Raw genomic sequence first — 27,968 nt, forward strand, 5'->3', positions numbered from 1 at the left:
ACGGACACGTTATGGACACTAAGAAATTAACAGATTAGAAAGTTTCACTTGCTGTCACTGATGAAGACTCATCACTGCACAGGATCACAGGCCTCAGGAGATGGGTTCATTATAAAATATAAGTGGTGTGGATTCTCAGGAAGAATGTGTGCTTTTCTCAGAACTTAATTCCAACAAATAAGGAGAATTATATTAGGGAAAATAACAATAGTAACAATAATATTAATAGCAGTCAATATAATCATCATAATGAGAGGGTTTGTGGCTTTTTCCTCATAAGAAAATATGTGATGATGACAAACACTGAACAAACTAACAAACCAGTTTGATATCATTTTACACGGTGTCAGTGTATACGTGTGTCTTCTTGTGTCCACTGACTCTGCTGACTGTCTTTTATTCTACTGTGTTCGTAATTATTATATTCGATTATACTGTGGCCACCTCCAGGGCGTGTTCCCGCCGTGCGCCCAGTGATTCCGGGTAGTCTCCGGAATCACCCTGAACTTCGATAAACGGTTCCAGACAATGAGTGAATTAATGAAGATTTACTGAAACCTCGGGAAAACAATAGAACCACAGAGAAAGTTAGGCAAAGAAGGAGAAAGCATAAGAGGAGAAAAAGACAAAAGATGGGAAGAATAAAAGAAATAGAAGGGAAAGAGCGAGCGAGCAGCAGGAGGAGGAGAATGGAGAGAGATAGTGATAGGATGGAGGAGGAGTGTGTGTGTGTGTGTGTAGTTGTGGTAGAGCGGGCTGTAGACGAGCACACACTGATCGATAGTGAACGTACGAGGAGCTGTCTGTGTTTCCCCGGCTCTATTTAATGGCGCGAGCTCAGAGTTAGATTACAGATTCAAACTGAATCGAAGTGTTCGGATAATTGCAGCCCTCACCAAGTGGAGCACTGCTGATAATGACCTGGACACCCTCAGCTTTACTGAACCTCGAGACTGGTGTGAGAGGCTGATACAGGGTGAAATACCAGGCTGATAACTGAGGTGAAATGTTAGGGGAGACGCGGGTTTATGGAGAGAGAAACGGGAGCCGTTAGTGGGGAAGAGGACACAGAGGACTAGTGTTTATCAGAGACAGGTGAGTTCTCATATCATTTACCTGCTGTTGACTCCACTGCTAACATTGCTAACGCTTGGGAAAGCAGTCCCAGTCTAGTCTCGGTCTCAGTTTTAGTCTCGGTCTTAGTCCCAGTCTGAGTGCAGAGTACTGAGGGGACTGAGCGTCCTGAGGAGAGCTGCTGTAGATGTAAATGAGCAGCTGCTGTAGTTGTGTAATAGCGGTGTTAAATGGCCACTAGAATAACTCTGTGTCCACTTTATACTATACCCACTCTACAAAGTAACACTTACATATTCATACAAACTGATGATATAAATTATATTATATTACTTTTTCGTGGCTAGATATTTCAACCATTCAAATCATGCATTAATAATAATATTTATTAATATATTAAATAATAATAAATATAATACCAGACAATCATTGATGTCATCTACAATAGCAATAACTCTCAATAATATGAATGTTTAATTACATATGTCTGCTGCAGGTTAGTAAGAATATTACATTAGACATTGCATATTATTAACAATTTCATATTATTACTACTCATCAAGTGGTACCTTTTACATTCTTTGAAGGTTCTACAAATTTTCAAAAGGATCTTATGACACGTGCATCTCATTTACAAACATATTTTTAAAAACTAAAATGAGCTTTTAGGTTTTATTTGAAAGAGAAGTGTTTGCTGAAGCAGTGTTTGTTCGACAGCTAATTCAAAGAAGTGAACAATTCTTCTTTATGGCAGAGAAGATTATTAAAGAACAATTTCATACAGCATTTCTAAACTGCACAAAAATGAATCCTATTACTGTTAAGAACACTTTGATCCTACACAGTTTAGTTCAGTGTTTGGTTGCTCAGAACAATTTTTTACCACTTTTGCTATGTCCCTTTTTTGCGATATATAAGTCCCTGTTTAGTATTAGTCACAATTGTGTGATAATTTTCATACTTCTGTTTCAGTTCAGCAGTAACTGGGTACTTGCAGAATACCTGAAATGACAGCTGAATTTAAATTTTGCTATTCCTCATACTTGAAAAGCAAAATATTATTAGAGTGCTTGAACAGCACTGTTCCTCAGTAATTCCTCATACTTTTTCTTATATTTTCTCCTTGTACTCTAGTTTTCTGCACTTAATGGACTGAACTGATAAACAAACAGACTTGTGTTCAATGGTTGATCAGATTGTTGTCATTGTTTTTTTTTATTTGCATTTAAATATGTATTTATTTGACTAAAGACTCTTTGCAGCATTAGCACTAAAATGTGTTCATAAACTTTAACCAAAACTTAAGACCGCTCCAAATTGATCAAGTTTCCTCCGTCTTGTTTTATCACTGGTTCAGTTTTCCTCCGTCTGAATGGAAACGACTAGCCTGGGTGATGTCATAAGCCACTCTAGCTCTAACTGAAAAAAGATCTGACTTACAGTTTTCAGCAAAACATTTTCTTCTAAAATCCTTGACCTTTCACCTACAATCTCCATTTAAACTTTAAACTGTATAGCAATTCTCCATTTCAAATATCTGTAAATTTGAAATCATTTCACAATAGAGTTTTAGGTCACATTGCTCGACAGAGTTCTATGTAATTTTTGGCAGCAGAGGATATTCCAAAATGATTTTTGTGTTTTTAAATTGCTGCAGAACAAACCATTCTTGTTTTATCTGCACATTTCATGGCACCAAATCAGTCGACAAAACGTTCTAACCTAATTAATATAAATGGATTTGGGAAATATTTTCCAAACTTTTTTGAGGCCTTTTTTTTTTGTTGTGTGGAATATCAGCTGGATAAACTCATTTTATTCATTCATTGTCCAAAACCGCATATACACACCCTGGAGGGGGCGCCAGTCCTTCACAGGGCGACACACACTCACACATTCACTCACACCTACCAATGTGTGTTTTTGGGCGTGGGAGGAAACCCACGTGAACAGGGGGAGAACACACAAAACTCCTCACAGACAGTCCCAGAGCGGGACTTGAACCCAAAACCTCCAGGTCCCTGGAGCTGTGTGACTGTGACACTACCTGCTGCACCACCGTGCCGTCCTTAACTCATTTTAATGAGACTCAATTAATACTTCTCACTCAAAGTTTAAACAGTTTCTCCATGTTCAGGTTTTGAGTTAGAAACATCAGTCATTACAGAACTGTAGGATCCTATACTGAATCTGTGTTTCAGTTTTTCTCAGGGATTCTGTGTACGGGTTTCGTGCAGGATTTGCACAGATATGAAAATGTTTTCCATAAGAAATGACTTTTGACAAATTTAACTCACACTTGTGAAGCTGTCTCTCACACCATCACTCACACACAGTACACACGGACTCACACATACAAATATAACGTCATAGTACAGATACCTTAGAAACCACCTTGGATAAAGCATGTTCTACCCTTACGATTTTAGAAGCCTTAGATCCTAATTCTAGAATGTGCTTCAGCTTTTCCAAGTCTGTGTCTGAACTGTGTCTCTACTATTCTCCGCACGTCTCTCTCTTTCTCTCTCTCACACACACACACACACACACACACACACACACACATTTCTTACCCATCTCTCTCTCATTTGTCAATAAACAGCAGCCTGAAACGTGAAAAGGTTTTTAGGTTTTTTTGTTTGTTTGTTTGCATGTTTTTGGTGATGATGACACACAATGTGCCACTTCACAGTTAAAATCACAATCTCAGAGAATGCAATTCTCCAGTGGCAAGAGCTGTAACAGTCTTTAAATCTCACATTGTCCAACACAGCTTTCAGTCTCTTAGGCTGAAAAAATTTCAGCCTAATGTCACAGGGCTTCCCATCTGAGCTACTATACGGTCCGCAAAAAGCCCAGAATAATGGACATGCTTCTCTTCTGGGCAAAACTGGCAAATTTAATTTAAATTAAATTCCGTGTCATGTGACAAAGTAAAGGTGCATTTAAAATTGTTAAGAGGTTTAAACCTCAATATATAAAATAACAAAAACAATAAAAATTGCAGTCAGATACTTTCCTCATATCATTCAACCCTCAATGATGCAGTTAACAGTGTGGGTGCTCAGCATTTTGTGGAATTAAAATGTAATTCCACAACTCCAAACTACTGCAGCGATTAGTAGAAACAATACCATCTATTGACTGTTTGTAAATGATTGCATTTGGCAGGGATTGGACAGACTCTGAGGTCAAAGGGCCAAGGAACCGATGGGCAAGGATGGACAGAGCCAACAGGGGCCCGAGTGCCACTAATTGCTGTGGATGCTTTGCACTTCTCCTTTAATTAGGGCTTTAAGCTGCCTCATAATCCTCCATAATAAACTCACGCATTGCTGCCCAGTGCTGGTTAGGTCATGTGTGATTATGAAGCTGCCGCTCTTAGGTCACTCTTCATGAATCACAGGAGATCTTTGTTTGGGGTTAGTTTTCATTGGCCTATTATTTTCATCCCTGCATCTGGAAGAGCTGAACTGGCAGTGCGGAAAAACTTTAACTTTTAGGTATATGTCCAAAAATGGGTAGTTTATCCTCATGGAAATAATCATTCGATTGCTTGTATAATATCCATAGAAAAGCATGGTACATAATGGGATGCCATGTGACAGTCTCATCATACCCACAGCTTAGTGTCAGAGGTATAAACCCCCCAGCACTGGGTTGTGGAGGAGTGGAACTGCATTCTCTGGAGTGATGAATCCCTAACTAATACTCCTGGGACGTGTTGGAGTGATATTGGTGATCCAGAGGTAGTCGTCCAACATCAGCACTTTATCTGATTTCTTTTTTTTTTTTTTGGTGTGTGTGCAAAAAATCATTTAGTGTGTAATGAAACCATCTTAAAACATGCCTGTGTGAGACGTGGTGCTGTAAAAAAGACTGTGAATGATTCTGTGCTGTAGATCTGTCATCATTATGTAGGAGGGCAGGTGTGAGCCGACAGTTAAGCCTTATTCCTGCATGGTCAGACAAAAGAAACGGAAATTAAATATAAAGCATGCAGCAGAGGCTCGTTTCTCAGGAGGTGAGCTAGGATTGTTGTTTAAAGACATTTTAAAAATCCTCTAAAGTTGTTGTTGGAGGTGATTTGAATGGTGAAAATGATTGCATTAGTCTGCATTTGTGAAGGGTGCTGTTTGATACACTGTATGACCAGCATTTCCTATGAAATGAAATTCATTAGTGGCTAGTTTGTATATTTGCTGCAGAATGTGATAGCAAATACATTGGTACTGATGTTCATTAGATGATTTGTTCTAGATAACAAAGGCCACTGTACAGACCTCAATGTAATGTCCCAGCACTTAGTGTAAAGTCTTCCAGGAGAATAAAGGCTGTAGATGCTGCAAAGAAGGACATACTAACTATCATTACCCTTGGTTTCAAGAGAAGTAACTGATGAGAAAATGTCCACCAAATATGAATTATATAAAAATTATATTAAGGCAAAATAGGCTCTCAGAAATATGATACATTCATGATTATTATTTTTAAATATCTGGATTTCTCAAAGATTCTTTGTTTATTTTTTTAACCTTTAAATAATGCAGATAAAGTCTGAAATATTGCTGGAATATTTCAACAAATTAAGCAGGGTTTTCCTTCTCCTAATTCTGAGATACAAGGTTTTGGTATAAAAGTGAGGCAGTATTTTGGCCTGTACACAAAAACTGAAAATTCAATGGACACATTCAAGCTTAAACTTTGTTTATAAACAGAGCTAGAATGTAGTGTTTAGCTACAAAGTCCAAAAGCACACATTATCTAATCCTCACGTTAACCAGTGTAACATTAACCAGTGGCACCAATTTAGCTCTATACCATCTATATATATATATATATATATATATATATATATATATATATATATATATATGTATATATATATATATATGTATATATATATATATATATATATACCATTTCTGTCAGATAGGGACACAGTTAATATCCATGGATTGAAGTTAAAGTGAACACAAAGTCAAATATTAGAAGACTAATGGCCTTTACAAGCAAGGAGTAGTTTTAAAATCCTTTTCAGTGTCTCTAGTCAGTGAATATGGCTACACTACTTTGGAAAACAGACCATCAGCAGCTAGGAAAGCATGGGGTCTCTGATCTGTTTTGTAAACATTTGCTGGAAAAGAGTAATGTGTCTTTCAAAGTACACAGAAAGCAGTATTTAAGGTGTTTTTTTGTTCTGCTCTGCCAAGCGTCATGTGGATGTAGTGTGTTTGAACAAGGCCGCTTATGTGCAGTTAATGAGTGTGTGTGTGTCTTAGTCATTAGTGCACATGGGCACATTTCCAAGCTATAAACCACAGTATTTTTGTACCACCGTCACCCAATGCCTCCCTGTCGTTCTGTCTCCCTTCCCTCTTTCTCACACACACTTATGCACTCCTCACCCTTACATACGCCTACTGAGGGTTTACTGATTTGACAGCATGACAAAATGGTACATGTAAGGGGCTTGGCTTGTATTGTACATTTAGTGGAAAAATTAGGTCTAAAGTATTTTATCAAAAGCCCCTGTCAGACTTAACCTGAGCTTTAAGGAAAGCATTATGTTCATTTATGAAGTTAAGCTCAGAAGGTGAGTGCAATGGCAAGTAGAGACATTTATGACTCACCAATATTTTATTGGATTCATCAGTCTGTGACTTGACTTTAACACACGTTCCATATATAAAGCTTTTATTTATTTGTTCTTTTAGTTTGTAAATCACATCTCATTGAATGGTTTTACACATTTCCACTTTGTATGCAGTTCTAACAGTTTGTAACCACAACTCGTAATTCATATTTCTCATATGTAAATCAAATTTCATAATGTGATTCAACATCTGTATTTCATTTAACTAATGTTCTTGTGGCATTAGTACCTTCAAGTACTCACAGCAATATTCCAACATCTAGGCTAAGGTCTATCCAGCAGAATAAAACAAGCTAGTACTGCAGCAAAGGAGGACAAACTACATATAAATACCTTTTAATGTCTGAAGAACTGTTGTATGTATGCTCTCGGTAGTAACACTACTGCATTGCTGAGGATTGCACTCTCAAAACAGTCCAGTCATGGTTGTAGATTTCTGAAACAAATTATGCAAATACAGTTCAGAAATGATCATCCTTTCTCAGATCCTTCTGGCAGGAAATGAACCTATGAATGAAAATACACTGCAGTATTCAGAAGTAAATTTGAAAAAAAAAAAACATGCCTGTTACTAGACAGGAAAAAGCTGATGTAAAGCTGGAGCCTGTCCTGTCCTCAGAGAGAGTCTCTCAGAAGAATGAGGGTGTGTTTGCCTTTAGGAGCGGTCAGGGAGAGGCAAGGGAAGAGAGGCTGAGGCCGCTGACCTGAGTCCAGCGCAGGGGTTGAACATTAAAGCATTAAAGTGGGTTAGACAAACAGAGATGTGCATCATGAGCACGTTTGTTTTTGTCCATGAATGATGAGGCTCACGCAAAACAGGGGCACGAAAGGGCAGTGAGGGAGTCAGATGTGACCAGACGTTTATATGTTGATGCAGTTGTGTACTAAATATTAATTGTTCACTATACGTCCAGAGGTATGTAGGTACCACTTAAAAGGAATTAATTAAGTTGTACTATAGTTTATTCATGAAGTATGTATACAGTACATTCAGTTGTGTACAAAATAAAATCATTTTAAAACATTTTAAATGGTGGACACTCTTGTCACAGTGGGATGCACCAATGGACTCCCAAATTTATTTGTTTATTTTTAAACATGAATGGCTTTATAAAGATAGCAGTCTACATGTCCTACATGTTATGTCCTACCTTGCCTTGTATACACAGTTCTTTTGTCATTAACTAGAAAATGTTACATGACCTCAGAAATCTATGTATTAGTAGTCCATAAAATTAATATATATATTTTTTTCTGGTTGTCAGGTTAGCTAGGACTATGTTGACTCACTGTGTGAAATGTCATGAGCTGCTAGTGAGCAATAAAGGGTGAAGAGGGAGGGGTAAAAACCCCTACACGGTTTTAGATTCTGGGAGGAAATTGGAGCACCCAGAGGAAACCCATGCTGACACAGGGAGAATACAGCCAACTCCTCACAGTCACTGTGAGCAAAGCTTAAACCCAGGACACTGGAGCTGGGCGATTGCGACACTATCTGTCCTTCAGTTTTTTTTATTTAGTTGTTGTTCATTTGTTAAGAATCCAAAAGTCATATTATGGCTACACTGAAAATATTAAACTTAGTTGACAGGCATGACAAAAATAATTTTATCACTACCTATTAGACCAAAGCGTTGTAACATTAATATATTTTACACTAATCTGTGAAGTAAGGGTCTACTCATAAGGTTAGTACACACAACACATCTCTAACAGTATCAGCTCGGACAAGAGCTCCATTACCTGAGAAGTACGACTACCTCAAAGCTGTTAAATGTTATTTAATATCAAATGAAATATTCTCTGTAAGAGGTGGGGGCACAGCATCCCTCCATTATTTCACTCAGCTGTCAAGGCTGTAATATGTGAGATAACAGCTCTGCTCATTCTCCCTCAATGCGTGCAGGCCTCAAAGTGCTTTCCTTCCTCTCTCCATTGCTCACTTCTTTTCCTCTGCTCTCTTCACCTCTTTCTCCTCACCCCTGTCCATCCCGCATTTCCTCTCCCTCTAAACTGACTGCTGCTCTGGGCTGGGAAATGGAAAGCAAAGCAGTACCTCCCTCCTGCTGAGCTGCATTCCTGAAAAGTGTTCAGAGATTCAGGATTAAACCCACTGAGCTGTTCCCTTCACTCCACAGCTCCTGTCCAGGTAGTTACTGAAGCTGTAAGACATCACTCTATGCTCCAGCTAATCTCAGTGTTTCAGCAGCATAACTAGCATAGCTAGCCCAAGAAGAACAGTCTATAGCTGCTATTGAGCTAATCCCACTGTTTTGCGCCCAAATTTTAAGAAGTTTGGGTGATTTGAAATAGTACACCATAAATTTAGAAAAAAAATAATTAAAATTTCCTGTACAGTTACCATTTTGGAGATACACAATTTCTCGTCCAACAGCTGTTATATTTTTTTGCTTTGAATGTTGGTATGCTGATAAGCATCATGTAAACCCACCAAAAGCCAGTGTACGTTGGGTGTTCAGTAGCTAAACCAGTCAAGATCAGCAGGATTTGTTTTAGAAAGCTCCTCCTAAAGTGAATTTTTGAAAATGTTTTAATAATTTTCTAACATTATACATTCTCATATTTTAAAACCATGAAATGACTGAACACCATCTCCACTAGAGGGCAGTGGAGAGCCTATCGGGGATTAAACGTTTCGCAAGAAAAGGAGAGGGACTATTTTTATTTTTTATTTACTATTTTTATGGAAGCAAAACTCAGGTTCAAACTGTTTTCCACTATTGATAGTATTCATTTATTATGACTCTAATTACTTAGCCTTAGGATCCTAATATTGTACATCAAAGCACACCTTGTACTCCAGGCAGCTTAAGAGCCCCTTCCACCTAGAGGTCCTTGTTAGTTCCACTGTCCCCTCGGTGGGAACACCCTAATCCCTGTCTTTATATTATGAAGTCTGTATCCCTGTTCCTTTGATGATTATAATGAAAGCTCACCTCTTGCTCTCCTGCTGTCATGACCAGTCTTACCTGGACTCTCTACAGAACATTCAATTACCACTTCTGCCTCTATGTCCCGCTGTAGTCATTTGTATGTAACTTAATGACTGCCAATTCCTGAATGAAACTGTAATCTCTTTCTAGTCATTGCGCACAATATGACGGATTTATGTATGTAGCACATTCTCATGAATTACACAATTTTTAGCTATATACATCGTACATAATCAGACACACAAGGTATATATGTTATTTTATGAATTGTCCACAATGTGTGTGTGTGTTTTGCCCTGTGAAAGACAATCACCCCCTCCAGGGTGTACTCCTGCCTTGCACCCAATGCTTCCAGGTAGGCTCAGGACCCACCGCGACCCTGAACTGGATAAGCGCTTACAGATAATGAATGAATTAATTAATTATTTGTCCATTATATATGCATTTGTCCATTAAGCAGCCACTGAAAAAATAAGAGTTTATCCACATTTTATTTATATTTCTGTCTATTTCTTAGTGTTAGTTTATCCTCTGTAGACTTCTGTCATTAATCACAGGTTTATCACATGGATCTCCCCTTGGTCTGACCCAAATGCCTCTCTTTAATCAAATTTCTGTAATTCCACTCTCTGTTGTTCTCCACAGAAGCAGGGAGACCTTTCTGAACAACAGTTTGTTCTCAGTGTTTCCTCACTTTTGTTTTGAGCGAGTTGTACACAGTGTACCAACACTGATGTTTGTTAATCAAAGCTTGCTCTCATTTACATATAATTCACATACATGTTGAAAGATATTTCAGAACTGAGCTAATAAGAGCAAACCATTCTACCACTCCTGAGCCAAAAAAGGTTCTGGGGCCACACAGGAGTCATGTGTTAAAATTGCAGTGGTTAAATATTCATAAAAATTACAAATGGTAAAAAAAAGAAAATCATAAAAAAATTATAGAAATAAGGGCCATTGGTCATGAACCTCTGGAGCTTGGATTTGAAAAATGTGGAGTATATGGGCAATTAATCAAAATCGACAATCAGAACTTCTAATCGACATAATCTTGTCTGTTTCGATTATATAGATTATTTTTATTCTGTTATGTCCCCACTGTGTGTTCAAGTACTGTCCCTTTAAAATCATGCTACCAAGTTTGTAGCCATGTGATTCTGCCCCAATCTGCCACATGGACATATCCTAAACCAAGCGACTCGAGCAGATCGTACCAAAGAAAAACACAGCGTCTGTGGTTTGGACGTGCTCTATTCTGACTTTAATTAAGATAACACTGAACAAAAAGAAGTCTAAAGTAAATGCTGTGGAAAAAAAAAACAGTTTCAGTGACCAAAGCATAATCATACACCAAATATAAACAGTGCTCAAAAAACCAAGAGAGTAACAAGCTCCCAGCAACATTAGAAAAAATATCCCAGCTTTAAAACTGGAGCATATTTACAGTACAAGCCTCGTCACTGAAATATGAGGGTCAAAAACAATATAATAGTTCATTAATCGTAATCGTGGTAAAATGTACAATTAATCATGATATTGATTTGCGCTCATATGGCCCAGCACTAATATATACATATGTTTGTAACAGCGGTACTGGACATTACACATACTTTATTCTGCCACTCCCCAAGTACAAAGTCCTGTAATGTCAGAGTGAGTCATTGTATGAATAGAGCCAGTAATATTCTGGAGAATTCACAGTGAACTCATGCCGTCCTGTTCACACTGCACTGGTACCAACCCCATGCCTAAACCACAGGGACATTTCCTATGGTCAGAACTTCAAAATCTTCAGCTGTACGCTACAAGTGTAATAAAGGGCAACTCTAGAAAATGCCTGGACCTGATGAAAACGGCTTTAGACTGGCATCATTCTGCATGATCCATTTCGTGTGCCAATGCCACCTCTCACCTCTCTGCGTGTTCAGGGCGTTGACCTTGAGCCAGTTTAAAGCCCAGTGTTCTCTGAGAGCTGGATGATGGCCCAGGCCGGAGAAGGACTTCCTCTCAAACTGTTGTCTTTACCTCTCAAGGGAAAGCTCTGCTTTCAGAGGTGACTAACTGTAAGCCATAAGGTCATCGAACAGATGAGTGTTGAGAGACTCTGCCTTTTTCCTCACACTCAGTATGTACAGCATATGCTTATACACAACCACACTGCAAAAAATGAACATGAATTCGATTTGGATGATGAGCAAACAAAGCATTTATTCCTCTAGATAAGTACAGGAATAGAACACATGAAAAGTGATTATGCAGAGCGTGGCTTAATAAAGTAAACATACCAATCTCTCCCGACTGAATCATCAGGTGGCATTTTTACGAGAGTACGGTTAAAGAAAGCTGTTTGTTCTATGAAGGTAGATGTGCAGTGGAGTGCTCAAGTAATGATTGAGCCACCAGTTACGTTCCCCAAGAGTAACAACAATTCAGTGAAGCACAGATTAATGGTCCAACAGCTTTCTTAACAGATGACAGGTTGCTTGTATTAAGTATTTATGTATACTTCTTTTTCCGGAAACATTGCCACCCCTCAATATTACTGCATTGCCAGTTACACATTGTGAAGTGTGTTTAGCTAAGGGTGCATTAATGACGTATTATTCAGAATGTGATGTTAAGGATGCTTTTTTACTGACACGTTTTTAGGGACGCGGAGTAAAGGAAAAAGGCGTAGCTCCAGCATAGCTTTAGCTGATGTTAGCTAGGTTCAACAATGAAAGTATGTTCCTCAAAAAATGTTATGAACTTGAACCCTATTAATATCCCTATATTCATCTACTTCTGAAAAAAAAATCATTATTGATTCATAAATGACCCATTCATCCATAAATTTGCTCCCGTTTGCTATAAATTGTTTGGTTATCAGCTGTGCTCTTATGTAAACACATTAGTCCACAGCTCTTCAATAATATTTACCATGTATTTAACCGCATGCCAAAGAAAGAGAGTAAGAGAGAGCACAACAGATGAGCAGCAGACGAGTGCGCGTTTGCTCTCCACAGTTGATCCACACCCCCTTCATCTCTGTCGCCTCCTCTTTTTTTTCCATCTGCTTGTGTGACCTCCGTGAGGAACGCTACAGGGATTGAGAAATATTTTTAGAGTCTTATCGTCAACTGATGATGGTTGGGGGGGGGGGGGTAGAGAGAGAGAGAGAGAAATAAGGGACAGAGAAAATAGAAAACAAAAGTGACACAAAGTGAGAGAGAGAAGAAGATATAGGAAGATTAACAAGGTGTGAAGGACAGGGACAAATGTCTATAAAGAAAACTAGTGTAGTGTAGTGTAAGACACTAGGAGTACAATTAATTGAGGGAGGAAGGAATGTGCCTAGACAAATTAAGAAGGAGAACAGGAAAGGGGAAATCATTGAGAAGGAAGGAAAAGAGAAAGAGAGAAAATGACAAAATGACAAGAGAGTGGAGAAAAAAGTGTGAGTGAAAATGAGAGCAAACAGCTTGAGGTGGTGCAGGATAGAGCTGTGATGTGAGGGGTGATATACTGCTTTTTCTCTCAGTTCTGTGATGGTCCAGGTTTCGTTTGAGCTCTTGCTCCCAGGAGCTCACTGCCCACCCCATTTATCACACACTTTCAGAGTGTGTCTGTTCCAGCTGCTGGAACACACCCTTCACACCCCCATCGGATACACAGCACCAGCTCCCGTGAAGATCAGCATTAAGCCTGGAGTTAATAGAGGGAGCTGTGGGATCTTTCCCAGGAGGAGTTTGGATGGGTAATGGAGCAGAGCGAGAGAGATAGCGAGATAGAGAGCACACTCTTATCCAACCCATACTGTCCAACAAAACCCCTTTGGGCAATTTTGGGTTCCCTGTGGGTACTGAGGGCTGGGGCTTGCCCATAGTCACTCCTGATGGTGGCCTACAACAGATTAGCCCACAATGAGCCCATGTGTAGTAGCCCTCTTCTAGCCCTTACAGGTTCAGAGTGAGCATTATACAATAGGGCTTATTCAAACCCATGGTGCCCTACAGTGGTTTAGCCCACTTCTGGTAAAATTGGGTTCAGAGTGGGCAATACAGCATGTTTGTTTTGCTAAACCCATGATCACCCACACAAATAAGAAAGTGCTCATTCTGAAACTGGTGCTTGTGACTGAAATCCAGCATGTTCTTTTGAAAACTGAAGTATGTATTTTGAAAATGTTGATTTAGGCGTGTTGTTTTAGAGAGGGTGGTGATGTAAATGGACTAAATGACACCCCATGGATACGTTGAGAAATTTGCTGCCATGAGAATGCGGTTTACACCCTGACCCTGTCCTGTCTTGTCTGTTTTTCCCACAATGTGCTTATGTAGCACATGGGTCTGTTATTGTTTTGTTCTTGTCTCCGCCCTAGTCCCACCTTAGCTCCACCCTCTTGTTGTGGTTGTCCTTTGTGGTCCTGCCCCCTCGTTATCTGTTCCTGGTGTTCCTTGTCTGTGTTGTGTATTTAAGTTCCATTGTGTGACTGCTTCATTGCTGGACATTTCCCTTTCCCTCACCCTTACTTTGCCTATTTGGTTGGTCTGTTTCTCTCTCCTTTTTCCAGTCTGTCTATTTCAGTTTGTGCCATTGTTCTACCTGTCTGTATCTGTCTAACTTGTCTCTACCATTTGGATTGACCTTTGTGTGCTTGTCTGGTCTGTCTGTTTCTTTCTCTTCCCTTAAGTCTGTCAGTTCTTGTTTGTACTCTTGTTCTATTGTTATACCTGTCGGTACCTCGCTCTAGTTTGTATTTCCCTTTGTCTCTAGTCTGTTAGTACTTCCTTCTACCTTTAATCGGTTAGTATTTCCCTATCTCTCTAGTTTTTGGTCTCTCTATCTCTGTATCCCTGTCTAGTTCTCTGTCTTTGTCTAAGATTCTCTGTTAAAGTATCTCTATCTAAGACTTGGTCTAGGTATTATCAGTCTCTCTGTCCAAGTATCCTGTCTAGTTATCCAAGTTTAGTTCTCTGTTGGTTTCCTTTGTGTCAAAGTCTGTTATGGTGTTTACGTCCACCCTGTTGTGACACTCATGTGAGCACACATTGCTTTCAAGAATAATTTAAAATGATTACCGTATATTGTTTCATTTTGTGGTTGAACATAATTCTAATTTAATGTATTACAACAGGCACAATACAAATGGCACTATTATTGTCTTTCTATTTTCTTAACTAAAATGAAAGAAATACTATACTAAAAGCACAGTATTTTAACCTTAATTGTTTTTATTAGATTTTTAAAAAATATTAAACAGACAAATTTGAATCAGTTTGTTGCACTGTGGCCCTTAACCAGTTCCACCAGGCGTCCTTGAAGCACATCTGCTGTCAAGTTTTAAATGTCAGTTTTAAGATCAAACTGTTCTGGTAATTAGGGGTGCACAGGTATTGTTGCTGAATGTGTGAGTGTGTGATGCCCTGTGAAGGACTGGTACCCCCTCCAGGGTGTGTTCCTGTCTTGTGCCCAGTGATTCTGGGTAGGCTCCAGACCCACTGCGACCCCGAACTGGATAAGACAATGTTACAATTGTTACAGACAATGAATGAACGAGGTATTGTGGCTGCCACAGATCCTGAGTCTCGGGGTTTTTGGTTTGATACTCCCCTTGGGTCACTGTCATTGAGATGAGTGATGTGTTTTTGTTTGTGTCTCTGTGGGTTTCCTCTGGGTGCTCCAGTTTCCTTTCACAAACCAAAAACACAGTAAGACGACTGGCTGTGTGTAATTGGCCACAGGTGTGTGTGTGTGTGTAACTGAGTGAGGGTCTAATGGACTGGTGCCCTTGCCCAGTGATTCTAGGTAGGCTCTGGGTCAGTCATAACATGGCTAACGTCCTGGTACATTAAAAAATGCTTTAAAGACTGCTATGAACATCATATTGTGTAATGTCTGTGAACACAGTGTAAAGCCTAATATCATCCAACATTTCTTATAAAATTAAGGGTTTGAATTTGCCCCCCATCTGTAGATGCAGCTAATAATCTTCTGGGAAAACATTATCATATGTTGCAACAGTGCCGTGAGGATTTGATGGCCATCAGAACGTTAGGGTGATCAGCTGATGTTGGATGACTGGTTCTCACAAACACCTCACATAACTGCTCCACAGACGAATGAGGAGTTGTAAAATGTTCTAGCCTCAATTGGTATTAAGCCTGTTGCCATTAGTATGATTTGCAGCTGCTCCAGAGCCTTCCATTTCATGCTAACCCTAGGTAATTGTATTCTCATGTAGTTTATAATGAAAAAATGAAAAATAAAATTGACAAGTCCATTTGTTCCTAGTTCTCAGCATCACTAGGAAACGAGAGAGAAAGCGAGAGCCCTGCATTGGCTTAGTGGAACACACAGCTGGACTTTGAGTGTGTGTCAGCTGGCCACATTTCATCAGTTACGACTTTAGATAAATGGGTTTTCTAAAATGAGCCGATCGCCTGTGAACCAATTATGCATCCTGTTTCCGTAATTTCCATAAGAGTCACTCCCGGGCCTCTGCAGCTATCTCCATCCCAAACCAAGAGCATGAGAACTGAAGCGCGTTAGAGGCCAGGCCATCAACTGCTAGCTTTGTGGGCAGAGGCACTGATGTGGACTTTCATCAGGAATCAATGTGAATACAAATTGCTCTGGCAAGCTCTCTTCATTGGGCTTTTCTTGCATAACACACACACATCTATACAGGAGGATAAACCCTCACACGCTCAGGCTTTATAAACACAGGAAAAAACAGAGGCGGAGAAATACAAACATCATGGTTGACCACACAGAGATGGAGAGCCATAAAAACACGCAATGCTGAATGTGCCCAAAGGAACTGTACATATAGTTTTGTTTTCTAAAGTGCAAAATATCATCCATCTTTCTGTTACTGACCTTTCAGAAGTCCTTCACATAGATTTGCAGTATTTGTATTGTGATAATCCCCCAAATATAAAGCCTTGAAAACAGCAATCAACAACAATAACAACAACACTACTTTACTGTGAACATCTCGTCCCATCTGTTTGTAAACTCCAGTGTCAAATGTGGTTCTGTTTCAGAACATTCTGATACAGTGCTCTAGGTGGTCTTCTTGACCTCTGAGTCAGCTAATCATCACTCTGTCCAGCGCACTTTTGTCCACCCTCGGAACAGCAGAGGAACAATTCAAGAAAAAGAAAGCAACAATTGAAAATATAATGTAGTGAAAAAAATACACGGCTACTGTATGCCAAGGAAAGTAATAAAAAAGAGAACGTTTTAATAATATTATATATTTAAATAAAATGAAAGTACAGGAAATAAAGTTTTAAATGTTATTGTAGGTCATTATACTACACATTACATAAAGAAAATGAAACAGAAAGCAGCGATGTTACTTTGCACCAATGGATGTAAAAAAGGAACAAAATGAATCAAACAAAGGATAGAAAAGAAACTTTAAATCACTGTACTATATATGAAATAAAATAATGAATAAAAAAAGAAAGACAGTTGGATTGTTACTGTGCACCAATGGAAGGAAGGAAGGCAAGAAGAAAGGAAGAAACAAACAGAATGAAACAAAGATTGAAACAAAAGAAGTATGAAAACAGTATTGTTACTGTGCACTGGAGGACGGAAGAAAGATAGAAAGATAATCAGTTTGCTGAAGTAGCATTCCTGCACATGAAGGACCACACAAATCTCTGTTCATAAACTCCAGTGTGTGCTGTGGTTGTGGGTCAGAACTTTCTGATTAGTGCTTTAAGCGGTCCACTTCACCTCTGACAGTTATTAATCACTTTGTCCATTCAACTCTTGTCAATCATCACGTCTTTCCTCAGCAGGTCCACTGAGATTCTAACTCTAGCTGTTCTCTGTGTCTCTCTTAATCACTCTCTTAGTGATATTGTGGTGTTTATAGAAGCAGTTTTGAAGGAGCTCCAGTCCCCAATGTACTGTGTAATTATTCCCAGAGTAGATTTGTTTGTAGAGCTCTAAACCCTGTGTTTTACAGCTGAAGTAAATAAGTCAGGCTCTATCTGGATGGACAGAATGATTTGAGATACAATCAATGATCTGAGAATGAGGAAAGCTGGAGGGAGGGGAGGGTAGGGGAGAAGGGTGAGATATAGAGAGAGAAATCGGTGGGGGAAAGATTTCATATACAAATCAAACACTGAAAATGTACTGAATGGGGACAACAAAAATAAAAGTTGGGGATGGAAGGAAGGAAAGAAGTTAAGGTACGTAGGTTGGTAAGAAGTAAGGTAGGTAGGTTTGTAGAGAGATAGAATGGAAAATAGGCAGCTGGGAAGGTATATGGGAATTAAGGTTTGCAGGAAGATGAAAAGCTACTATTAACTGGGCACCAAATGTAGTGAGAAACAAAGAAAAACAAAGATAATATTTTGAAAAATCAGTTCATATCTCATATTATGGTATTTGACCGGTGCTTTTATCAAGAGTAGTTTACCTTTTTAATCATGTTACAAAGGTGGACTAATGAAGTGTTAGGGGTCTAACCAAAGGATTATAAGTGGTGTGCTTTCCCAGGTCAGGAATCAACCGCTGGTTCTCCTGAGAGCAGCAGTGTGGCATCATTCTTTTATTGCTCATAACATACATCAATGGAAGTAAGAAAGTGGAAGAGAAAGGAAGGTGTAGGTGAAAAAAATTGATTGCCTGGCAATCACAAAGCCATGTGAAAGGAAACACAAATCAGACCTCTTCCACTACAGACAGAGACAGACAAGCTGTAGGCCAGTTTAGCAAAGTCCGTTTTAATTCTGTGTCTCCCTCATGTTGACTTGAAGCTTCATGAAGCAAAACAAAAACCCTCAAAGCAGAAACAGGGGTCTAGATAGAAATTTAATTGCTTTATGTTTTGGCTGAAAAGACAGCCTGGATGTAATTAGAGCTTAAGTGTTTTGGGTCTAATGTCTTTAAAAGAGTATCGGAGGCTGCACAATACATCTGGAGTCCTTGCGGGAGACACACTTTTAATGGGCTCTTTTGATATTCAATCAGTTTTCCTTGTTCCACCCTTTGCATCTTTCACAGTAAAATAAGGGTTGGGAAAATAGCAAAGCAGAACGAGAAAGCTATTTCACTCTGATTTGGTATAAAAACCTTTGGGTTAATTTGTGAACACAATATATCTCTGCGTTTGACTGGTGTGCATTATGCCTTTTTCTGTTCTCTTTGGAGTTTTTTGAAAGTCACACAATCCCTAGCAAGCTGCTTTATCTCTGTTGCTTACCTACTGCTTTGTATGTTAAACAAACTTGACACAGCAACTTATCGAATCACTTGAATTAGAAAATGATTTAGTAAGAAGATCATTCTCACCTCCTGCAAGATAAAAGCATGGCGAGTTAGCTAGCTAGATGCAACATTAGCCCATCTAGCATGCTATTTTACTAAACCATAAACTGACACAAAACAACCAGAATTTACTCAGTTAAAACAACCATGCTGCCAAATTATACCTATGTAGTCAGCTCAGGTATTGATACACTGTTTTTTTTTCTTCTTCTTTTTTGCATGTTGCAGGCATGATGACGACATCATGGGAAGCGGACTTGTCACGCTCCAACAGTTCCACTTTGAGGACAGACCTGGCTGCTTCTCTGTTCAATCTGAGCAGTAGTTTTGGTGGAACCGAAGCTTTCCTGTGGCTGCTGCCCTCTGAGAATGGCTCTTGGTCATCCTGGGCACCTACACTGGCTCCGCTGGGGTCAACAAGGGTGCGGGACCAAGCTCTGGCCCGAGTGGAGATTGGAGTTCTGGGGCTGGTACTGGCACTGACCACTTTGGGCAACAGTTTTGTGCTCTGGGTTCTGTTGCGCAGGAGAAAACACCACGCACCCATGCACCTTTTCATGATCAACCTCTGCCTGGCTGACCTGGTGGTGGCATTTTTCCAGGTGATTACTATTAGCACATGTCCAAAAAAATACATTTATATCCCAAATTACTTTACGAAGTAGGGCAACTTCTGCTGAGAATGAGAAGACGTAATGAAAGGCTATGAAAAGAGATTTTGTTCAAAGTCATTTTGGAGGTTCAAAGGAGGTTAGGGGTGTAACGGTACATAACAGACATGGTTTTGTTCGGTTCACACAGTGGTTTGGACCTCACGGTTCAGTGTGAGTACAGAAAAAGTCTTATGTAAAACTAACGCAAGACTAGGTTTCTAATGGGCACTGCAAAAAAAGTCGATTCACAGAAATCTGTGTTCAATTTTCAGAGGATGGCAGGGAAAAACACACCAAGAGAAAGGTGTTGAAAACTTTCCAAACTATTAAATTCCAGAATCGTTCAAAAGACGGGAACATTTTTTTTAACATTTCTACTTGCATACCTATTATACATTCTTATAATACCTTAGGGCAAACCTAACAGAGAAATCATATTAATTTTTTTCCCTAAATTAAACAATGAAGTTAGTAACATACAAATACTGTTTTATAGTGTTTCAGTCAGTAAATGTCCCTGGCACAAAGCTGCCATTTCTGTTTATCTGTTTCTGACATCCAACTTAAATGCATTGGAAAGTCAGTAATATATCTTCCAGATGGCATAGAAAGATTACACAATCACCCCACGCGCTGGAAATCAAAACATGATGGATGGAGTATAATTATATCAAGTCAGATTCTGAAAAATTTACCAATGGGAGTGCTCTAGACACAGCAGCAAAAAGAATTGCTCAGTTGGATATTTTCACTTGTTTCAGTAGTAAATTACTGGAGAAGTTTAAATACAACAAGCATGATATTATTATTATAATAAATCTTCGCCAAATGTTAACCAAAACCAAAACTCTAAAAGGCCCAGAGGTTCAGTCCTCCATTTATACCACAGCTATTACAGAAAGCTTTTTGGTTTTTGATTAAGGATTTATATATATATATATAAAAGGCCTCTATTTCCCCTGTTTCAATTCCCCTTATTTAGCCTTTTCTGAAAATGTATTCCTTAAGGAACCGTCCACTTGAAAGTCCTTGAGGCATATAAAAGTGCCTCTTCTACCACTGGGAACCTTTTATTTAAGAGTGATTTAAGAACTACTTAACAAATTAACACTGTGTAAGTTAGTCGTTTTGCCACATTGCTCTAACAATGGGCACGTCCTAAACATATTGGGTTTCCTGCCCTTGATTCCCCTCTCTTCTAGAGTGACAGTTGGAAGATGTGGAGAGGAAATTGGCAAGGACTTTTGGATCACAGCCTTTAACTTAACTAAATCTGAGAACTAAATCCCTGCACCCTCCTCCCCACAGGTTCTGCCGCAGCTGTTGTGGGACATCACTGAGCGTTTCCAGGGCCCTGACGCTCTCTGCAGGTCTGTCAAGTACCTGCAGATTGTGGGCATGTTCGCGTCCTCATATATGATCGTCGCCATGACAGTGGACCGCCACTATGCCATCTGCTGCCCTTTGCAGGCATACAGAGGAGGAGAGACCTCCCGTTGGAACGCTCCCATAATGGTGGCCTGGGGCCTGGCCCTGATTCTCAGCTTACCACAGGTGAGAACAACAGGCAAACACAAGGTATTAGTGAGAAATATTACACATGCAACAGTATCTGTCTTGCTGAGTGTGGTTTTCTAACCCAGTAAAATATGATTTTGGTGTTGGTCCTATGGTGATTCGTTTTCCTGTGGGTTGAGAGAACATGTGTGTGCTGTGAGTGCATTTAGTGGCCATGTCTCTCTTAATCCTTTCTGACCCACAGATCTTCATCTTCTCGCGGTCAGAGGTGGCGCCAGGGGTGTTTGAGTGCTGGGGCCATTTCGCTGAGCCTTGGGGCCTCAAAGCCTACGTCACCTGGATGACTGTTGCTGTCTTCCTTCTCCCAGCATTCATCATCACCGTCTGTCAGGTAGCTCCTCTCCTTTCTCAACCATCCCTTTCCATCTCACACATTTCAGAAATTGTATCATTTTCTAAGGAAGAAATCTCAAAGGAACCTTCTTCTCTGTAATAGTTTCTATTGGTTAACAGTGTCCTTGTGCAGCCATGCCTTTACCTCGCAGCTTCTCAGCTGGCTGCATTAATGCTGGGATTTCCTCACACAATCCATGTGGATATTGAGGGACCCAAAGCCCAAGGTGGCAGCATGAGCCTAACTGGACAGCAAAGCTCATCATGCACAAATCCACAGTAATCCACCCAGGCCATTGAACAGATTATCAGATTGTCTACGATGTCTAATTATGCACTGCAGCCTAAATTCATTCCCAAAGGGCCAGGCTTTTGGTCTCTGTGCCAGAGGACGTGATTCAGAGCCACATCACCTCATAGAAAATGTATAGATAGATTCACAAAGGCATGCAGTTATTTTCTGTGATCTCATGATGATGATATTATGTATGATGAAGTTAATGAGTTTACTTAAACTTATGTCAAAACATTGCCTTTAGACATATTTATCAAAAAAATGTTTCTAGCTTTTGTAAAGCTATACCTAAATGAGTGTAGGCCATGGTGACATTACACTCACCTGCTCTATGCCATGGGAATACAAGAGAATGCTGAAATTTTGCCGAACATACAGGGTGAGTCAAAAGTCGCAGGACACCATTTTATCAGAATACTCCAGCAAGTAATGGGTGAGGGGGACTATCCTTTAGGCTATGTCTGGAACATGACCACCATCTTAAAAGCCGCCATATTGGATCAAGAGCAATGGGAAGGTGGTCATGTACCATATCAGAGAAATAAAAGGGTGTCCTACGACTTTTGACTCACCCTATATATAGCACTTGACTCCAAATAGCCATTATTACCTTTGCTACAATGTGTTTCTGGGAGATTTGCTGTTAGTTTTAGAAGCTGGTTGCATTTTCTGCTAATCATAAACACTTCCTGTGTTTGTGAGATCGATGCTCTGGGGCATCAGTCCATTCTTCTGAAAATTTTTCATTCAATTTATATTTATTATTTATGTATTTATTTTTAATTGTATATATTTTCTGTGTTTCTTATTGTTTGTGGTCTACCATGTCCTGCACTGTTGTTGTGGAGTCCCATTTCCTGAATACTGTTTGACTTTACCCTCCTCAATGAATGCTGGTTACCTTAATTCTATGCTCCTCAAAAATATCTTGTAAAAAATGATTAACTGAGTGGCTGTTTTCCCTGGAAATGAAACATTTGCAAGCTCACCATTTATGATTCATGAATTATACCTTCAGATAACAGGTCCTGCATGATGAACGCGGATGGAAGTGCTCAAATCCTTTGCCATTGTTCAGCAACTCTGTTTCTTCAGGTACGAATCTTCAGAGAGATCCATGACAACATCTACCTGAAGTCAGAGCGGGTGGTGACAGCAGAGTTTAAGCGCAACTCTGTGCTCTTCCATTTCCCTCAGAGAGAAGGGCATCGTGGGAGGACCTGCAGTAGTAGAGACAGAGATGGAAGGGTCAGTCACCATCATCAGATGGACAGCAGCTACCACGGCCGGCTACGAGGAAGTCCCTCCCACCCCACACCTTCGCCATCTGACAATCTGAACTCATACAACAGTCTCTCCCTGACCTGTGACCCCTGTGCTGTGCCCCTCCCCTCTTCAGAAATCTCCATCTCCACCACGGCCCACCTACAGAACTTACACAACTTCAGTCCTGACCACACCCCTCCCTCTCCTTCGCACATCATGCAAGTCAATAGTGTCAGTTCCCGGTCTGGGGGCTCCTCCTCACTAGCTGGACAGCTCTCTGGAACTCCTGACCTGTGGCCAGACATACTCCCAGACACAGCAGCCCTGGGGCTGCCTGCGCAATATCCCCCACTTCCGACTCCTCCTGGCATCTCCAAGGCCATGTCCAAGACCGTGAGGATGACACTGGTCATTGTGTTGGTTTACACAGTCTGCTGGTCTCCTTTCTTCATCGTGCAGCTGTGGGCAGCCTGGGATCCTAATCCACCAGATCAAGGTCAGAATGAGGATCGTGAGGATCACTTGTCTTACTGGGTGTTAAAAATGCACTGTTCAGAAAACGTGATTTAAGGTAGAAGAATTAATCTGTAGGGCCATTTCAGCATTTCAACCAGACTAAGGACAAGTGATAAGTGATTCATAGATAAATACCTCAAACAATCTCAGATGCCTCTAAAAAGGAACTAAAAGCAAACCGAACTTCTAAGGTGGCTATCTTCCAAGGTGGTCTCATCCTGGTTTGTTTTGGTGGGGTTTGTATTATGGTCAACTCAAAAGGTGCACTCAGAAGCCACAGTGGTCGAGTCTGTCCTTGTATTAATTTATGGCTTCATTTATTAGGCTCGCGATATGCAGTGAGTCTTTATGGAAGAAACAAACCACATAACCTTGAGACCAGTGCTTTCATGTGGGATTGTGGGATAATAACAGAACCAAAACTTGAGTATTCAAATTAGTTGGGCCAGCACTAATTATAAACGGATTATAAGAATGGTAAAACGGTCCAATGCAGTGTTAATGAGGAGCGAACAGGAAGTTAAACAGAACATAAATATACAAAAAACAATAACTAAATAACAAAAAAACAACAAATAAATAAAATGTTAATTTTAATTTAAATATCCATCGAATCACTTTCTAAAGAATGGAAGTCAAAACAAGTGATTGTAATATGAGAGGTCTACACCCATCTCCATTATGGTAGTCAGTCTCCTTCAGCCACCTAATACCCAATACCTAGCACTCTCCTGGTGTCTGAAAACAGCCGAGGTGTATTTGTTTTCTGTACTCATCTGCCCTTTGTAGCAGGAGGCTCATATTGCAAGCAATAGTGCGTAATAAATAGCGTGCTTGCATTCCCACCGTTTCATCTCTGCCAAGTGCTCTATAAACAGCCAGCAGACATTGCACATATCAGCAAACACGTTCACAACTAAAAAGATTACAGCAGCAAGCAGTGAAATCCCTCTCCCTCTCTGTTTGAAATGCACACACACACACACACACACACACACTTGTAAAGCTATTTTAATGTGGGTTTTATATTTAAATTATGTATTAATGTAGCAAAATATTACTATAAATACATCTATGCTTCATGGGTCCTTATTTTACAGATTTCTTCTGTGTTATTTTTGTCAGTACATTCCATAATAATTAATTAACTCATCGCAAGTATTTCCAACCTCTGATGTTTAGAATTATAAGTGAAACACTGATCCTTTTTATTACTGTGCCTTTAAGGCTGCTATAATTAAATTTCTTGTTCTAAATGGCAGCCTTGTGTTTTCCTGATTCAAAAAGCATTACAGGCTGGAACCCTCTACGTAAGTTCAGACTTATACACACTCCAGTATGAACTGGAGACTGACATTTTCATTTTGAAGAATAAGAAATGTTATGTCAAAATGAAAAGACAAATTAGGTCCTGCCAAGAACATCCAAAACAATGGCATTTTTCTTGCAGTTTTAAAGACAATTGCAACTGCGTAACAACACCAAATCTCTCTCTCAAACACACACACAGTCAGCCAGGTCTAACTCCACCCCAGTGTATAGTAATCTCATTGGCTGTGTGCAGTATTTACACTTCTAAATTAAAGTGGGCTTTTTGCACAGTTTGACCTGCCGGTCTCCAAGTAACCAGCGCATCACTAAACAGATGGCCTCTGAGCTGGCTGCATGAATGGTACCCTATGGCCAAGCGCTCATATTGCACTAATGACCTATTATCCCTAATACATCAGTGATGAACTCAAAGAACCTTTTGGTCAACTGGCTGCCTGCTTTTATTATTTCTTTTTTTATTGCCTACATACGTAATGCAGTTCCCTCTTGGTCTTAGAACATATCTGAATTATTCATGGCTAGATGAGTTCGTTATACAACAATGCCATGGTCACCAAAAGGCTGTCTGACAGCGAGCTTAGCCAACTGGTGTCAGCGCTCTAGCAAAGCGTTTCTTTCCAAGCCTCTATTTACCAAAATATTTTTAGTTACAGATGTCACTTTTGTTTCAAACTAAATGGTTCACACTCCACATATATCACATTTTATGGAAACAACTGTCAAACAAACAGTCAGTTATGAAGGTATGTTGTGATGTCACAAACACGAGGAAACTTTAGTGAGACTGCCCATTTGTGTTCAGGTGTTAGAGTTGTTACTGCAGACTGTTTATAGCTGTATCTGTGTTACTAAAGAAGACTCTTGGGAGGAAACCGATTAAACGTTGTGTTATTCTTGGCTTTTCAAAAGCGAATTTATCATTAATAATATTGCAGCCTTCCAATATCCCTGTCATCTGAAAGGAATGTGTGAAGATATTGTTTATGATGTCCCTGATAGTTTTAGTCTGAGCATGGCCTGGGCCACTTTTTGAATTAGACACTATATTTTTTTCATAAATTTAAACTTTTATCCAAATGTGGATGAAGGACTTTTACAACAAAATTAACATAATATGGCCTGTGCCCAAACTTTTGTAACATGTTTTTCAAAGTTGTATTCTCCAGAGAAAGAATAATAGTAAATTACACTGTGTTCATTTTTTTTATTTTGAAATTTTGCAAACAATTTAATCTTTGCACGGATGCAAAAACATTTGCGTGTAGATAGAGGCTGGAAAAATGACATGTACCGGGGTTTAAATTTTACAAACACTATTTACGTGCAAATTCACTTTTGACACACAAATATACTAAATATCAGATTAAATATGAGCTTGGTCATTGTGTTCTGATGCTGTTGTGTGTTCTGCAGGAGTAGCCTTCACCATTCTGATGTTGCTGGCGAGTCTGAACTCCTGCACTAATCCCTGGATCTACACAGCATTCTCCAGCAGTGTGTCAAGAGAACTTCTGGCACTACTGCACTGCACTGTGCACTCACCACGTCGTGGGTCACTACCTGATGACTCCACCGCCACACACACCTCCACTACCACCAAGGACAGCATTTACTGACCACTACACTGGTCACTATACACACACATACACAGCTACCAAGGACAGCACCTACTGATCAGCACACTAAAAACTTCACACACACTTCCACCACCACCACCAAGAACAGCATCTATGGAGTGACATATCAGCTAATCTCCACACACCATCACCAAGGACAGCGTCTACCAGCCCCCACTATGGCTACTCTACATCTTAACCACCAGGAACAACAGGGACTACTGAACCTCACACACTACCCAATTCGGTATCACAGCCATCGCCATGACCACCACATAAACACATAGCAAACAATTAGCAGCAAGAAATTCAAATACCAAGACATCTGAAGACGTTCAGACCCTCAGCAAGAAATATAAAAACACACCGACCACCGCATCACACATACTACAGTTCAAAAATCTGGAATCACTTAATCATATTAATAACAGTTAAGTGTATATAAGTTATTCTTAATGGAACACCAGTCTCGATTTTCACATATATTTAAGTTAAATGGAGGTTTTAAATGATCATTTCACTGTTGTCATTTCTTAATTCATAATCCACAACATAAGTTGTTCACCACTGTTCAAATACATTTCATTCTGTATGTGTATCTTATTACAATGTACATTTTCTAGGTGAAACAGCTGTGCACATGTAAAACTACTGCTTTCCCATTTTTTACAGCCTCCTACAAATAATTAGAAATCTTTAAATTTGTAGATTAAAAGCATCATATGTTTTTCTACATTTTAGTTTTATATAATAGCAAAGTGATTCCAAGCTTTTGAACATAACCAGGGATAAACACCTCAGATACAGGTACAGAAACAGGCAAATATCAAAGATCACTCTTTCTTTATTTCAAAATGGCTTTTAAGCAAGGGCGTAGAATTAGCATGGATGGAGGTGATGTGTCCCCACCAATATCCAGAGATTATTGAATTGTCCCCACCAATAATTTGATCCCCTCCAAAAAAAGTATAATAATAATCTGTCAACGTCTCATTAACCTAGAGGTGCAGAAAGGGTTAAATCACGTTCTCTACTCGAGTCCTACCTCCTCGTAACACATATGACCAGTGTGATTGGCTGTGCCTTTCCCTGTTGTCACGTGAGATGCTGTAGCTATGTTTGGTTGTTAGCAGCGCCAAAACTGGAAGGAAATCTTTCCAGTCATAAGTGAGACTGTGCAAGACTCAGGTGCATCGTGGTGGGGGTACATTCATAGGTCCCCACCAATGTCAAAAGCAAACCTACGCCATTGTTTTTAAGTATTATATTTTTCAGCATTAGGAAAATTGTAGAAAGTTGTTAATTAACAGAATACAAAAGCCTCAGTAACTATATACAATATAAAATCATTCACTGTTATCCACAGTTTGCCTTTATTTTTCCAGAAAAAATGCTTCAGCCTTTCAGTCAAAGAAA

General features: G+C 39.6%; 1 protein-coding gene across 1 annotated transcript; it reads left to right on the forward strand.

The window, feature by feature from the left end:
- The first annotated feature begins 746 nt into the window (after positions 1-746).
- On the forward strand, positions 747-27,918 carry avpr2ab (arginine vasopressin receptor 2a, duplicate b). The gene is made up of 6 exons (XM_066671812.1): positions 747-1,095; positions 19,192-19,565; positions 20,925-21,170; positions 21,379-21,525; positions 22,918-23,584; positions 26,350-27,918. Exons 2-6 carry the CDS (start codon positions 19,194-19,196, stop codon positions 26,550-26,552), a joined length of 1,635 nt encoding a protein of 544 aa, XP_066527909.1. The 5' UTR covers positions 747-1,095; positions 19,192-19,193; the 3' UTR covers positions 26,553-27,918.
- Positions 27,919-27,968: the final 50 nt, after the last annotated feature.

The sequence above is a fragment of the Hoplias malabaricus genome, chromosome 5 (genome assembly GCF_029633855.1).
Source record: "Hoplias malabaricus isolate fHopMal1 chromosome 5, fHopMal1.hap1, whole genome shotgun sequence".
NCBI classification, from domain to species: Eukaryota; Metazoa; Chordata; class Actinopteri; order Characiformes; family Erythrinidae; genus Hoplias; species Hoplias malabaricus.

Coding starts and splice junctions, on each gene's coding strand:
- avpr2ab (XM_066671812.1), top strand. CDS start 19,194: ATGATGACGACATCATGGGAAGCGGACTTGTCACGCTCCAACAGTTCC. Junction 21,526..22,917: donor TCATCATCACCGTCTGTCAG/GTAGCTCCTCTC, acceptor CTGTTTCTTCAG/GTACGAATCTTCAGAGAGAT. Junction 23,585..26,349: donor TCCTAATCCACCAGATCAAG/GTCAGAATGAGG, acceptor TGTGTTCTGCAG/GAGTAGCCTTCACCATTCTG.